The sequence below is a fragment of the Talpa occidentalis genome, unplaced genomic scaffold, assembly GCF_014898055.3.
Source record: "Talpa occidentalis isolate TD23 unplaced genomic scaffold, MPIMG_talOcc4v2.1 talOcc4.6, whole genome shotgun sequence".
NCBI lineage: Eukaryota > Metazoa > Chordata > Mammalia > Eulipotyphla > Talpidae > Talpa > Talpa occidentalis.
Genome location: NW_023604972.1, coordinates 91,948,063 through 91,964,642, shown reverse-complemented (window position 1 = coordinate 91,964,642; position 16,580 = coordinate 91,948,063). Strand labels below are relative to the sequence as shown.

The window sequence follows — 16,580 nt, the reverse complement described above, 5'->3', positions numbered from 1 at the left end:
ATCCAACCCCAGGGCTGGTTCAGAAGTCTGGTTTATTCTCACTCTGTTCCAATGCCTGTATTCCCAGGACTAGGTCTTGATTCTAAAGCTTTATCTCTCTGATCCCATCCATTCTACACAGGCAAGATCACATTTCGAGCTGGTCTTAGGAGACTGTAAGCAAGTATACCCAGTTTGTCTTTGACAGCACAAAGCTTTCTTTTTGCTTTCCTATGGAGACCTCCAGATAGCTAGAGGTAGCATCAGTTCTTTGCTGGCTTTCCCAGAAGCCTTAAAGGGGCAATCATCTGAATCTATTTCCTCAGCATCTCATATTCTTAATTTCACCCACTACACGCTCCTTCATACAAACATACCTGTCAAGTCTATGACACATTGTAATTAGTCATGCCTTATGAAGTTAAATTAATTAACTTATTTGTAAGTTCTTTAAATAGTTAACTCTGTCTAGTTTGAATCTTTTAAAACAATAAAGTAATCCTGAATTATTTGTTTAATTACAAAAGGGTCTTAAGGAGTAAAAGTAAAAAGGGGGTGTAATTTTGGTGATGTTTTCAGTTAAGTGGATCTTCTACTGCCCCTCAAATTGCACCACATACTTTGCTTGTGCACTGGACTTGATTACATCCGACCCACGAAAAGCACAGGAGACAGTTTCTTATACTTTAGAAATCTGGAGAAGGAAGGGAAATCCATCTTCTTACTGAGAAACTCCAATATCTGACCATAGGGGAGGTATCATGACCCCCCTCCCTCCACACACACACACTTACATGTCACTGCCTTGGACTTGCTACTGTGACCCATGGGCAGAGCTGAGCAGTCAGGTGAAAATATGTAACACTGAGGCAGCTGGGCTAAGGGGATACCTCTTGTTCTTGCAACCCAATTTGCATCCTGGTCCTGCTGGGAAGGAGATATGGAAGGAGACATGTGGCAGAGAGACATATAGAGACACTCGAAAGAGACACATGGGTGAGGGACGCATGAGGAGGGTGACAATGGCAGCTGTCATCTTGAATTGGAATCTCCTCTAGTCCCAACATTCTGGGACCTGCTTCAGAACCCTTTTCTTACAGTTCCCCACCAGAAGGTGGCTTAGATTTATGGCAAGCTTTCAGGCCTCAGAGGCCCCATTTCAGGCTGACCCTGTTTTGCTAAGCATATACCCACAAAGGGATGGGTAATTTGGGGTGTTTTATTGGTACACTACTATCTTCTCTTCTCTTTGTTCGCTATACACACTAACTATATTAAAGATCTCTCCCACCAAATCTATTACCATTGTCTTTATTTGGCAGATGTCAGGACCCCATTTTAGAGCTAGTACCCCCATTTATTTGGGGGCTCTGGATACCCTCGCTGTTGTGCTAACATGATAACCCATCTAGTTACAAAGATTGAGGTTCTATGTTGCTCTTCCTGTCATATGTCCTAGTATAGACATCCAGCCTTCTTCAAGCATAAAACATTTTATCATTTTCAATTTTTTAGCTGCAGCAAGACTGAGTCCAAATTGGAGCAAAGCCCAGAGTCCAAATTGGAGATCTTGATTTTCATTATATCTTCAAACCCTCTCATCAAGTTTTCTTCTCTTGCCCAAATGTCCTATTTGGTTCCTCTGTTTTATCTCTTTATACAGTTTATCTTTTTTTTTTTTTAAATACAGTAGTCTTTTTTTTTTTTAAGATTTATTTTTATTTATTTCTACAGGCACTGGTACAGTCAGAAGCGCGGGAGGGTGAGAGAATTCACCAGAGCCAGAGCGGGGAACAGAACAGGCAGACCGATGAAATACACTGCTGAGGGGAGCAGCGGGCAGCAGGAGAGGTCTGTGCACCATGTGGGACCCTCGCCCAGCGGCCGGGGATCGAACCGGCGCTGCAGAGGCTGCAGGCAGCTTCACAACCCAGTGCTCAACTGCTGCGCCACTGGGGAGGCCCTATACAGTTTATCTTAACATGTGAAGAAGAAAAATGGATGGTAATCATTACAAATGATCCATTAGGAATGAGGCTGTTCAATCTGCTTATTTGAACATAGAGGCATTTATCTGAAATAGTCCACAGCATTGATAACAATATATTCAGATATAATTTCATGTGAATACCCTATAATAGAAGCTCCTGTCTGCAACTCTATTAGGTGTTGTTAAGCACATGAACAAACTGCCTATCAGTAAACCCTACCCATTAAGTCTTTTTCTTTCATGAAGATTCCTCTTTGCAGGGAAGTTCTGGCAGCATTGCCTCCCCAGTAAAATAGCAAGAAATTCCTTTGGAATTTGGAAGAAATTTGGAAGAAATCTGGAAGAATCTTTGTCACCAAAATTTGCTCTGTGTAAATTTATTTCATCTCTAAGGAAAAACTCCACAGCAGGTAAAAAAGAACCTCATGTATTAAAAGACAAAAATAAATAGTTCAATGCAAAAGCAGAAATATTAAATATTATTGTGAGCTTTGCAGCCAAATTAGCCAATGAATATATTTTTTAAAGATTTATTTATGCATACAAGACCTGAGGTATAGGCCAGAGATGCAGGGGTGGGGAGAGCAGAACAGGTAGATTGAAATACACGGCTGAGGGGAGCAGCGGGCGAGACAGGAGAGGTCAGCTTTGCCATGTGGGTTGCTCCCTGGAGGGCCGAGGATCGAACTCGCGTTGCAGAGGCTGTGGATAGCTTCATAGTGCGTTACTTAACATCTTGTGCCACCAGGGAGGCCCACCAATGAATATTTTAAACTAATACTAAAGACGCAACCCAGTTTGAGAAGACTGGTATAAAGCAGACCTTTATTCATTTATTTATTCCCAGAACAGGGAGTCTTATTCTGAAATCTTTAGTGGATTTAGTCTTAAGCCACATATAGGCAAGGCTCACTCAACACTCAACTGCTGTTAGTACCAAAGAAGTACTCTGGTTGTGTCTGAGAGTTGTCAGGCAGTGGAAAAAGGTTCCTTGCATCCTACATCTCACTTCCTTATTGAAGCCAATCAGTTAGAGTTGTTTGTGCCAGTGCTGTGATTCTGCCTTCTCTCTGAATGATTCTACTTCATTGACCCAGAATTCTTTAGGTATTTGGTCCACAGGTTTCTCTTGTTCTTTAGAACATTTAAAATTCACCATTTGGTTCTGTATCACATGAAGACATTCTTTGCTCTTGCAATGCATTCTTTATTGAGATATAATTGACACGAAATATCACATTAGTCTCAGGTTTACAACATAAGGATGTGATATTTGTTTAGAGGACTTGGTTTTCTGCTGGCAATAGGGAGAAGACTACTCAGGAAAGCAAACGAAGCACGATGTCAATGTGCCAACATTCTGACTGTGTTTATTCGTGTTCGTATTGTAGATGGAAAGTTTGTTAAAAACTTTGTTAAAAACAAGCTGTTACTAATCAAGAAATAAAGCTGTGACTATTCCTATTATAAACAGATTTATAAACAAAAAATAGATGCAACTACTGTGAACAAACAAGACATTGTTTTCTGTTATAAAACTTATATGAATGCCACCATTTTTTATTTCTTTGTTGTATTTCCCGTGAGATACTGTTGTTTATTGCCACATTGCTTGCATGTGTCTTATCCATGCAGGTTTGTAGCATACCAAAGAATTGCAGAAAATTGCTTTTCTACAAAAAGGGGACTTATTTTTTTCTTTGTGATCACGAATATGTTACAAATGAAAAAAAGAAAAAGTACAGAAATTAATGTGCATGTGTAAGTGTGTGTGTGTGTGTGTGTGTGTGTGTAGACTGGGAATACTAACTGGCATGAAAGACATAACTAGCTGGCATCAAAATCATATAATAGCTATTTAAACTCTCTTAGCTGGCAGTATGTAAATCAGTGGGTTGGTGGTTCAAAGAGTAGACAAACAGAATTCCTGGATACTGTTTCCATTTGGGTTTTCCACTTCATATGGTTCCAGCTGGCGGTACTCAAAAGTCACACGATTTATGTGTTTTCCACTCGAGACCATGCGCACCACTGTGTTGTCACAGCCAATTTTCATTTGGGCTAAAATTCATGGAAAGAGTAAAAGTGTTCCAATATGTTAGAAACCACACAGTCGAACCATTTCTGTGGACAAGATCATTTAAACACAAATCAAATGACAAACCATGCATCTTGCCAGCAGATGACACATTTCTGTTTTCATTCCTAGTTTAACACATAACTCATTGCAGAATAGTGAAATTGAACCCAGTCCTCTCCTCATGGACAAGAACACTGTTAGCCATAGGAAGCAACAAGATGTGTCCTGGCTGGTTTCATGTTCCTCTATCTGCCAGGTTCTGATGATAAAGGCCGAAAAAGGCAAGGAGTGTGCTGGCTTCAGTGTTCTCAGTGGGAGCAGTACTGCCCTCTAGGACAGGCTGGAAATTTGCAAGGTTAGTTTTTGGTTGTGGTTATATCTAGGGGTGCAAGTGGCATTTAGTTGGGCAGGACCAGAGGAGCTTACTGCAGGACATTTATGTAGACCCCCAAATCCACCTGTTTATTTTTTTCTAATAGAATAATAATCCTACTTTATATATGAACAAAAAAATAATTTGCATGGTTTAGATATACACTGAGTATATTTATTTCTGTTCTATTGTCCACTGCACATTTTCTCACTTTTTTCTTTTGTTTCTTGCATGGAATGGCTTTTAATATTTTTATTTAAGTGCAATCTTACTCATTATCTTCATAAGCATCTGCAATGCTTATGTACTTCTAGTGCAGGTGTACTTTGGCTGCTATATATTGAAATTCCTATTATTTTTGTTTTAAAAATTACTTTTATTTTATTTCTTCACTCTCAAGATGATTCTAGGGGCAAGATTTATCTGCCCTACAACAATACATTCTTATATTTTAATTTTATCAGCCCCCCCCCCACTCGCCCCAACTGCTTTGTCTCTGTAAGGACTAAGTTCTGAGAAACACTAGCATTATCATTATATAACAAGTACTTCACAAACACATGCCCACATTTCAATGAAGTAAATCAGTCAGATAGCATTATTGAGGTAGAAGGCAGTTTGGAGGCATAATAAACTCCGTAATTATTTTAATCTTCGCACTAAGAAGTCTAAGTTAAGCTTAGGTTAAGCTTCTACAAGAGGCCCATACTTAATTTCCTTTACATGATTTGGAAGGTCATTCTTTTTCTGGTCTGACTCCAAACTTTACCTAACACACCCCATTTCCTTCAGTTAATGTGCATGTTGTTTAATTTGACATAACTCCCAATGAAATCTAATTTGAAGGACAGGGTCCCCAATAGTTCTTTGTTATCTGAATAACTTAGGAGGGGCTCATAGAAACATGGATGAATGAAAGAAAAACATAAATTCTAAAACTAATGAATCATATAATCAAGGCTTCAAATTATCTTGACTGGTTTCAGTTATTTAGATAATTTAGGGAAAAGTGTTTTTTTGGCCTTAGTCTCACCCTGTTACATAATTCAAGTCTTATAAGTCAAGCACCAAAATTACCCTCACTTCAATTATCTAAAATTTAAGGCAGGCATAGTCTTTACCCAGCTTGCACACATCTCCTCAGAGTTATGCCCTATCCTCATAGAAGTTTCCAGAGCCTCAAGAGAGCACATGAAAAGACAAGAAGAGTCATGTGCACTGACAATTTAGAGTAGTGCTCAAGGGTAAGTCAGCAAAAAATAAATAAATAAATAATAATAACAATAATCCCAAGTTTTCAGCAAAGTGGGTTTTTAGAAACTTTTTGCCATAACCTTATTTAGAAAGCTTGTCCTGGGCCCAGCCCTGCTCACATCTCATCTGAAATGCTTCTTTATACAGTAGTAGTGTATGTGTTCCAGTTAGCAGAATACAAATGGCCCTTAGTGTTTACATGTGCACGCTAACTTTATTTCAGAGACGTATCATTTGTGAAGTCCCCTGCATTAGCTAGTGGACAGGGATGGTTTTATTTTTTTTTTCCCCCTAGGGCTTACTTCTTTTTTTTGTTGTTTGTTTTTAGATTTTTTATTTATTTATACAGGCACTGGGTACAGTCAGAAGTGCAGGAGGGTGAGAGAATTCACCAGAGCCAGAGCCGGGAACAGAACAGGTAGACTGACAAAATACACTGCTGAGGGGAGCAGCGGGCGGAGCAGGAGAAGTCTGTTGCGCCATGTGAGACCCTCGCTGGTGGCCCACGGATCGAGCTGGTGCTGCAGAGGCTCTAGCGCTCAACCACTGCACCACCAGGGGAGGCCCTGGATGGTTTTAATTACAACCGGTAACAGCTGGTCCAAAGGAGTGTCTGACTTGCAGCTTCATTACCTAATTGGTTAGTGCTCTGTGGTTTCCAGAGAGGAAGGGATCCATGATAAGAATTAGCCATGATATTAGAGACTGCTTTACTTCCTCTTCTATTTTCTTTTGTCTCTTTAAAAACAGACTAATTCATGCCTCTGAAGTACTGATATGGGAGTTATGTTTATAGGAATGTTTTATGTAGTCCTCTTCCTCTCCCCTTGGACTTTGTTAATTGGTCATGAGACCAGCAATCCCCACCCATTCTCACCCCACCTGAGGATAATCAAGTGGAAAAGCCTTACTGGTTCCTAACAAAGAAAATCTGGTTCTGCTTGGCATGCCCTGCACTAATTAGTCTTATTACCAGTAACCATTTTCAGATTTCAGAATTTTGTTCTGTGTTGAAGTAACCTTTCAGATGCTGTTTTTGCTGGTAGAAGTTGGGAGCATTCAGCAGTTCTGACAATGTCTAACAACACATATCACTTCTTTGCTTATTTACTAAGAGTAACACATACAACTACATATATTTGAAAAAGTTATTTTGATATTACTTCATTATTACACTATTACTAATTGCTGAATCATCTATTATTTGAACTGTAATTTTCACTAAGTTAACCAATTCTTGATCTCTAGAGGATGAAAGCAAGGACCTCTAAAAAGGTAGAAAGAGAGTAAAAAAGCTTTGTCTTTTTCACAGTCTTATTTATGACTAACACATGCTCATTACAAAATAGGTTTCTTCCCCAATGTCAAATATTTTGCTAACAAACACATTGTTTTTAAATTAATTGATATAGTTTTAATTGAAATAATATGTGGATACCCCCATTCAGTATTGCCACCATGGTAATACATTCTTGATACTGCACATAGGCTCAAGTATAAACTCCTCACACTGACTCAATGGGCAAGACTGGATGGGTTTTTTTTTTTGGGGGGGGGTCTTGCCATCCCATCTATATTAAAAAAATTGAGATGTGTTCCTTACAGAAATAAATTTGTATATACATAATAATCAAAGAAACAGCTCACCAGGCCCGTGAAAGGGAGAGCAGAGATCAGCTAATGGCATCATCTTGGAAGGGTCCAAACCAGTTCCTCCCAGCAGCTCCACAAAGTCTCCTATTCCCCCACAACCTACTGAGGGTTTCTAAGAGAATAAAGCAGCAAAGAAAGATATATTTAAACCAATTATGGAAGTCAAACCATTTAACAAATCTCAAGTTGGTGAATTCACTAACTCAGCCTTAGACATCCTGGCAGTGCCATTTAGCATCCAGGTCTCTGGAAATTAAAAGACATTTAAAAGGAAAAAAGTATAAGAATTGCTTTTCTAAATCAGTTGAGTAATCATTTTTTTTTAAAATGTGTGTGCATTTTTTTTTTCACAAGTTCAAGGACAAGAATGATGAAGTGGAAATCTGTAAACTACTTAAAAGATGTATGAAAATTGAATCTGAAAATGCTTTGCTTTTTAACTCATTTAGACATACACAGTGAATTACTTGAATTTCTTAATGCATACAATCAGAATTAAAGGAAATCAAATATTTGCAATTTACAAGTAGGGTTTTCACATCAATTTTCGATTTACCTCTTTTTCTTTTTTATAAGGGACTTTTTCTGCTGTTGGACAATCCTTATCATTACTACTGATAAGGATTTAAATTAGTTATAAGAATATTTTTAAAAGAAAAGAACCCTAATTTGGGCCCCCAGCTAGGTAGAGTTGAGTTATCATTGTCTTTTTCCTTAATGCTAAAACAAATTTATTTCAGCTATTTAAAACAAGAATCTATTCTAACAATTTGTCTGGTCCTCTATATCCACCTTTTTCTGCTTCCTTTCATCCTTTCCAGACTGTCTCACCTCAGCAATTCCTATGCTGTGACCTTCTCACACAAACAAAGCAGGTCCTCTAGGTCCCAGATGTTGCACTTTGGACTAGCATCTGCTGGGATAAGGGCTGGTTTCAAGGGCAGCCACACAGGGTCCATGCTTACAAGGGCCCTGGGCTCTACTGTCACCATCTTGAATTTTTTTTTTTTTTATACAAGAGCTGGGGTACAGGCCAGAGGCGCAGGAGGGTGAGAAAATTTACCAGAGAGTGGGGAGCAGAACAGGCAGACGGACCGAAAACACTGCTGAGGGGAGCAACGGGTGCAACAGGAGAGGTCTGCCGTGCCATGTGGGTATCTCCCTGGCGGGGGATCAAACCCGCACTGCAGAGGCTGCGGACAGCTTTACAGTGCCTCAATCAACCTGCTGCGCCATCTTGAAATTCTTAATTATAAAATAAGGGCCCCCACATTTTCATTTTGCCCCTTTTAACTACATAGCCAATTTTGTCTTGAGTCTTCATGGAAGAAGATCTAATGGAGGGGCCTGCCTGGTGGCTCAGGGGTTAAAGACACAGAGCTATCAAGCTACTACAAGCCACTACAGCTAGAGTTCAATCCCCAGCCAGCCAAGGAGCTACCCACATGGTGCAGTAGACCTCTCCTGTCTCACCCACTGCTCCCTTCAGCAGTGTATTTCAGTAGATCTGCCTGTTCTGCTCCCCACTCAGTCTCTGGTGAATCCTCTCATCCTGGCAACTCTGGCCTACACCCCAGTTCTTATATGCATTAATAAATAAATCTTAAAAAAACAAAGACATAATAGAATGTGGCAAGGGGCTTGGATTAATCAGAGAGACCCTGCCACATAGGGACTAATGTCTAAAACAGGGAACTTTAAATACGCACGTTCAAACATTTAGAAGACATTGAAATGTAACAGAAACTAAACAACAATTTAGAAAATACTAAAATAGCAACTGTTTGATGAAAAGTAGCAGGTAGGGACATATATTTTAAAAGCACCTTCTGTGCTTTGGGTTCTATACCAGCTTAGCTGTTTTTTATATCATTTCATCAAATGATGAAATATAGAGGTAATTAACCCCACTGTGTACAGGGCTCTTGTTCTTGTATGAAGAGCTGGATAAGCCATTTAGAGATAAGGATAAAACACTTAATTGCCTTTCCCTTGAGCAGAGATAGTGCAGGGGCAACATCTCATAAGACTAAACTTAATTGGTTCTATAGGTTCTGAATTTCAGCGGAAGCTGGTAAAGGGAAAAAGGTAGGTTCAGGAAAGAAAGATGGGAAATGAGGATGTTGGGGAGAAGTGGAGCCTCTCCCCAAGATGAGGGAACCAAAGAAGGAAAGAAGAAAGTTGGGGGCACCTATTCCTTGTTGTTCACTGACTTCTCTCTCCTCTTCCCAATCTCTCAGCTATTCTTAACCCCAGTGGCAGAACCTGAGTTGGGCTGAGAAATCTCTGAGATTCAGCTTCTCTATAAGAACTGCTTAGACTTCTTGTTAGTTGACAGCCTGGACACAACCATCTCTCACCCAGACCATGAGGCCCCCTAGAAGAACCCTGGGCCCTGCTGCCCACTCCCCTCCTGAAAGCCAGAACCACCGTCAGGCAGTTTAAGTCAGATCAGGATGCTCTCCTGCCTGAACGCTGCCAGTGATTTTATTCCACTTAGAATAAACTCAAACTACTTAATATGGGCTGTGGACTCTCATGCCCTGGCCCGAAACACCAGATGCTGTCCGACCACTCTGCCTCTGCCTCCCCTTCTTCCCATTACTAAAATCCAGGAAGCCAGCCCTCCCTGGTGGTGCAAGGGGTTAAGTCTCGGCACTATGAAGCTATTGCCAGTCACTGTGGCACAAGTTCCAACCCCAGCCAGGGAGGTGACCCACATGGCAAGCAGACCTCTCCTGTCTCTCCTGCTGCTCCCCTCAGCTGTGTCTTTCAGTAGATCCACCTGTTCTGCTCCCCACTCTGTCTCTGATGAATCCTCTCATTCCCTACACCTCTGGCCTACACCCCAGCTCTTGTATGCATAAACAAACAAAATAAATCTTAAAAAAAATCAAATCAAATTCAGGAAGCCAACTCCTATCTCTGAGCCTCTGCCCTACTACTCCTTTTGTTCCCAGATATTCCCTTGGCCGCTGACTCCTTTTCTCTCACTCAAGTCTCACTTTAAATATCTCCTTCTCCAAGGTTTCCTTCCTGACCACTTCATTTCAAGTAGCTCCCTGTGGCTTCCTCTGCTCCCTTCTCCCCAGCACGGTCTGTCACACTACGTTGTTCCATTTTCTGTAGGGCACTGACCACGGTTTGTAACATGTAACCTTTTGCCTGTTTCATCTCTCCTGTATGAGCAGGACCTGTTTTATTCATGACTGATTTCCAGCATCAAGAACAATGCCTTACACATGGTAGGTACTCAAAAAATATTTTGTAAAGAAATAGATGCCCAGGATGCAACACACTTTACTTTTCTTAAAGAAAAATATCAAGATTCCTCCTCAGAGCCAGGATTAACTAAAGTGCAGACCTCTCAGTCTGTTATCACACTTGCCATCTTCTATGTCATACATAAGATTGACATATAAACAATCTTAAGCGAATAAGGCTATGCTAAAGATACCCACCTATCCTGGTGTTTTGCAAGGATTACTCTTCTGAAAAGGTCCAATTAAAAAAAAAAAGGCACTAGCTCATGAATTTAGGGCTTAAAGGAGATTGATTCGGTTTTCACCAAAATCTGTCTGATTAGAAACTATGACTGTTTAGTGCCAGCAAATACATGAGCTGTCATAACCTTGGCATTTGAGAAAGTAAAAGGAAGTGAGGATGACTCAGAGAGAAGAGCTACCAGTGTAAGCAATGTGGCCACATTCATTTCAGGTCCATGGGAAAACAAGTTGATGGGGATTCGTAGCTAACACTTTGATGCAAAATGTATTGAATTAAATGTAATTGCACAAAACTCTTCCAAACTTTACTGTATTTGCAATATAAAAATCCAATTTTGTATTTTATGCTACACTTAGCATTTCTTCATAACACTTCTGTCAATGAGATACTTCCTTCATGTCAAAAGAAAATTCCAATAATCAGAAAAACAGCTGTGTAGATGACTCACTAGGTTCTGCTAGGAGAGAATTTTTGTAAAAGAGGCAAGTACAAGAGAGTTCAATTGTAATTATATGCCACAAGTTTCCCAGTTGAAAACACGTCTTACATCACAAGAAATATATTCAAGTGTTCAGAAAGGGCACCTGAGTATACAACTTGCAGCATAACTGAAATAAAAGAGGGGATAGTTACAGCAACAAGGGCAGCCAAGCGAGATGTCACAGACAGAAGGACATAATTTCTCCAACTTGGTAATGTGCATGTTTGCGCTGTGTAATTGCTTTTACTCTGAGAAAGCCGAAGCTTTAGGAAATGATTGGGAAGCAAAGAAGCCACTCACCTTTAACTGAAGACCATTTAAGTGCCCCAAGGTAAGATCAGATATTTTGATCACCACTGGATAAATTATGGAGAAGCTGCAGTTTCGGTGCTGATGTGGAACTATCAGGGTAAACCTTCCATTTGGTGTCTGGGAAATGACATTGCAGGCTTTGAAGAAAAACAACAGCACATTTTCACTACTTTGGTATGCTGGGTGTTTATAAGCATTTATCCTATCCTTATTCTAGGCTCCTATTCATGTTCTAGGGTCTTGCAACCTGGACGACATATCACAAAAGCCTTTGGAGATAGGAAAGTGTTGGGAATAAAAATTGCCAATGGTATATGGATATGGCCAAGAGATCCTATGCTATATGGGGACATCATAATCTAGGGGTTTCTTGTTTATAACAATCAAATGCATAAATCAATAATCAAATAATACTAGCAGTTGCAGTTCTAGGAACACTCCAGTTAAGGAGGGTCCAAGTTCAAGCTAGGTATATGAAAGAATCTAGGCATAAAAGTGAGGCCAGAGCTTAAACCTATCTGCCTGAAGCCTTCATTTATTGCATTTGTAGCCATAATGTTAATTTTTTAAATAGTGAAAGAAGTAAATATTAAAGTAACACAAAGTTGGTTGAGAAAAAAAAGAGAAAGCCAACTTATGTCTGTAAGTGATAAATTGACAAAAAGGTATTATTTTAATATTTAATGTTAAATTTACTTCCAAGAATTTCTGATTATTTGTTTGTTTGTTTTGAAGCTAAAGTCTGGATTTACAATATATTTATTGTTTCAGCTCTGCAACTAGAATCATCTGAGTTACTTTTTTTTTTTTTTGACCAATTATGGGACAAAAGTTTCTGATTGACCGGAGCAGGTCAGAAATACCTCTTGTTTTCTTTATTTTCAACAACATAGAACTGACATTCCTGGATGATTATAGATGGTAACTGGTTCCTAACCAAACACAACATAGGAGAAATATTTCACTTTGTCCCTTAGGATTATTTCGCTGCACTCCTCAGAAACAACCTTGTGGGGTTGGGGGTAGAGGGTGGGGAGAGGGGAGGGTCTTTCAAAAATTAAAATAACAAACAAAAATCATAAGGTCAATCTGTACAGTATTCTCTGGTGGATAAAGCCCCATTCTTGACCACAGGAAGTGCTAATATAATACTATTGTCTGCAACCAAATATGAGTAACTTGTTTTCTTTTCCCGATTTTCTGAAAAGATGTTTCTCCTTAAGGGAAAGAATAATAAGCCAACATGTTATATAGGACTAAATCATTAGTTTTAGAGCAGCTATGTTTGTATCTATCAGAAATAAACTCAATGGAAGTGGTGGACTCAAGGTCGGAAGGCAAGGTTAAGGTCCTCTAGTCCAATCCTCTGTTCAGGGCATGAAATCCTTCAACCACATCCCAGCTATGCAGTCTTTCAGCCTTTACCTAAATATCTCTAAGACTGCAACTTCATATCTAATCTCTCAAGTTTATCCCAGATCAACAAAATGACTAAGAGGGATTAAAATTTGTCACTGAATGCATTGTGGTACCTCTGGAGATCAGAGTAAGATTGGAGAAAAGATAGAATTCTACCCATCATAAATTAGTACCCTACCTACTCTGGGAAAAATGAAAAACTGATTTGATTTTTATAACGAAAAAAGAATTCCCATTCAAATCATTCCTCACTTCAAGTTTCTTGTCTGCAATAATGCTACTTTGAAGAGCAGATCTGACACTCCCCCACAAGTCCTGTGATCAAACTCAGAAGACAGGAGTCCACTTACGAAACAGGTTGGGATCTGTTTTTATGGTTAATGTGAATCCATTTCCTGGTTCATGAATTCGGAAGAAGATCATGGCCACGTTCTGGGAGGATTTGATGCTTCTTCCACTAAGCCCACTCTCGCAGAAATCTATGTAGCGCTCAGTTGTGGGGAGAGGATGATCCTGGGAACTGGGGAATGTCTCCCCCTTAAGAATCCAACCATCAAAAACCTTCAAACAAAAAACATACAGACACAGCTGATCATACCCATCAACTCCTGTGGTCATAGGTGTGTTGAAAGGGGGGCTGGGGAAATCCAGAAATGGGCCTTCAGTTTTAAGTGAGGAATTGACAATTTATACTCCCTGCCCATTCGCTTTGCATTTGTATATATTTTGATGATGATTATTGCTTTCTTTCCTTTATAAACCTTCAAGTTTCCAGAATATTAAACTTTCATGTGCTTTCTTTTATCATTTCAGCCATCTTGGTAAATAAAATCACAGATAATACATATTTTAATTTGGTCATATTTTCCACACATCCCTCCTTCAAAAGAATGTAACAGAAACATAATTTGAGCGTCAGTTCCTCTCTTTACTTAATGAAATATGAACCAGAAAAAATCTCAAAATTAGATCGTAAAAAAATAAACAACGGAGCAGCAAGTTTACCTGCCAATCACTATCTACACCTGTTTTTCTCTTGTTATTATATATTAATATAATAACACCTCTGTCCAGGAGTTCTTGCAAGCCACTCAGGCGTTGTGAAAGTTTGCAGCTGGACAAAAGGTGAGCATCTGTGTTACTCCCTCAGTCACCACAGGTCTCCCATTTAATGAGTCCAACCTAGTCCACATTTGCAAAATTACCACCAACCCAACTGCTAATTATTTCACCACAGCTGTCCTCTTCCACCACACTCGACAGGTTCCAAATAATCTCCAGTCTGGAGATTTAAATCACAGTCATTTTAATTGGACTGCAGAGTTCCATAAGGCATCCAAGCTGACCTGTTAGACGTGGGAAGAGGCTGGGAGTGGGCGTGTCCTGAGGTTGGGGGCTTGTCCTCCTGCCCTCCTGCCCCTTCTCCCTCAGACTAGATCCCGCTCAGCTGTCAGCGCTCTGCTACTCCAAACTCGGGTCACCCAGGCTTTGGCGGCAGTGTCTGAGAACCTGGAACTGCTGTTCAAACAGCCAAACAGCCGGAAGCAGCAGGAGCCAGGCGGTCCCGGATCTCAGACATGTGGGACCGGTCTTCTAACCAGAATCCACCGACATTCCTGTGCCCAGCGCTCCTGCTAGTTTGTATTATTTCCCCTCAGTACCAAATCGCAACACAGCAGGTGCACACTGAGTTTAAGTCTTAGGAAGTTCCGAGAGCGCACAGAGGGGATTTACGCCCCAGCAGCTGCAGAGGCATGTGTGCGGGCCAGGTCTTGCGGTTGGGGTAAGTTCCCCAGCGTGTGCGGGTTCCTAAGCGCACCTCTCCCACTTCTGCACCAGCAGACTCCAATTACAGGTGTCACCAGCCACGCTCCGCGGTCCCAAGCTGGGTGCTGTGCCCCAGCCGATTTTCCCTCCCGTGCTCCCCCACCTGCCAACCCGTCTGGAGCAGATCAGACCAGGTGCCTTACCTTTAGGAAGTCCCCGCCCTCACAGTCGATGGAGACCTGGTCGTAGTGGATGGTGATGAACTCCTCGGGCTCACTGATGAAGAAGGCGGCACAGTGCAGCTGCGGCCGGTCCGCGGTGAAGGTGAACTGGCCCTGCAGGCTCAGCATATCCAGGCACCCTGGGGGAGGGCAGCGGGCCAGGCATCCCGGGCTGCAGCCACCTTGGCGCCGGATCCCAGCAGCCCCCTCCACACCCTCTCCACACACCCTATTTCCTGCGTCTGCAGCCCCGGGGTTCCCGACTTCGGCTGCCCTGGCTTCCACACTGCGGGGCAAGTCGCCCCACCTCGCCCGCCCCATAGTGCTTCCTGGGAGGGACTCAGCGATAGGAATAGCGCAGGCTGCGGCCCTGACCTGACCATCCCTTTCCTGATGATGCCCTGGAGCCCCAATCTCCGCCAACTCCCCGCTGCCTGCTGGCGCCAGCCGGCAGCTCCTACTCACGCAGAGCGCGGCGGTACAACTGCTCCCCAGCCAGCTCCCGCTTCAAGTTGGCGCTGAAGAGCAGGAAAGGGTCGTGGTCTACTGCTTCCCGCAGCTGGCAAGGAAAATGGGTCAGTCCAGAATAGTTCAAGGGGTGGAAAAGGGCACCAGGAACAGGACACCCTACCTGCCCCGCAGGAAAGAGAATAATGGGATCAACGTCTCCTGGGACAGAAGACAAGAAAGTCTTCCACCCTTTCCATCAGAAGAGCTATCCCGAGGGGTCAGAGGCGAGGAGGAGAAGCAGGGAGAAAGGTCAGTGTAGGGGGGGGGAGGGGATGATGCAAGAGAGGGAAGAAAGAGCTAACCCCAACAAAGGCTGAGGCAGAGGCAGCTTGCCCATTCACTGTGGCTGAACACTGGACAGAGATGGTATTGAAGGGTCGATTTTGGGAGCGCTCACCTCTAGGTACCGGCCGTCCCCTCTTAGAGCCATCAGGAAGATCAGAATGAAGTGACACTGAAGTTTGAAGGTAGGAGACATGTTGGCCTTGCCTTTGCAGCTGCTTTTCCTTCCCACACCTTCGCCCAGGCTGAGAGCTAGAAGCAGCTAGGGGCCCTTTGCCGGGTCTCTTTTTATATAGCAGCAAGGAGGGGAGGCTCTCTGCCCCTTAACTGATCTGAGCTCAGTAACCATGGGTTACCCTGTCTCAGTGACAAAGTGCGTGGTGATGACGAGGGTCCAGATCTCAGCCACAAATTTTCAGAGTGGTCCAGCATCATTCGCCAAGAATGACTTCAGACACTTATAACTTAGTGAACTTAAGTATGAGAGAAAAAATGAGGCAGAGACAGACAATAAATAAGGGAGGGCATTGGAGTTGACCTGCCAGATGCTGAATTATACTTCCCTGTGGACATTCAGGGTACTTTTGGTTATGCAAAGGAAAGTGGCAACACTGCATATATGTATAAGAATCCATACACATATAACCTTACCGTGGCAGCCTTGTTCCATAAACTTGGATGGAGTCATGATGGAAATTGTCAGAGAATACAACATTTGGGCATCTGCTCCTGCCTCTAATGAGGAAACTTCA

The 16,580-nt window shown here is 41.8% G+C and overlaps 1 protein-coding gene across 1 annotated transcript; it reads right to left on the bottom strand.

The window, feature by feature from the left end:
• Positions 1-1,718: 1,718 nt before the first annotated feature.
• CRHBP (corticotropin releasing hormone binding protein) lies at positions 1,719-16,122 on the bottom strand. Its single transcript, XM_037529228.2, has 7 exons — positions 15,944-16,122; positions 15,502-15,595; positions 15,019-15,176; positions 13,399-13,609; positions 11,618-11,766; positions 7,324-7,441; positions 1,719-4,030 (listed from the first exon to the last, which is right to left on the bottom strand). Exons 1-7 carry the CDS (start codon positions 16,022-16,024, stop codon positions 3,873-3,875), a joined length of 969 nt encoding a protein of 322 aa, XP_037385125.1. The 5' UTR covers positions 16,025-16,122; the 3' UTR covers positions 1,719-3,872.
• Between the last annotated feature and the right edge of the window lie 458 nt (positions 16,123-16,580).

Coding starts and splice junctions, on each gene's coding strand:
- CRHBP (XM_037529228.2), bottom strand. CDS start 16,024: ATGTCTCCTACCTTCAAACTTCAGTGTCACTTCATTCTGATCTTCCTG. Junction 11,767..13,398: donor AACAGATCCCAACCTGTTTC/GTAAGTGGACTC, acceptor TTTTCTTCAAAG/CCTGCAATGTCATTTCCCAG. Junction 7,442..11,617: donor TAAATGGTCTTCAGTTAAAG/GTGAGTGGCTTC, acceptor TTATTCTCTTAG/AAACCCTCAGTAGGTTGTGG.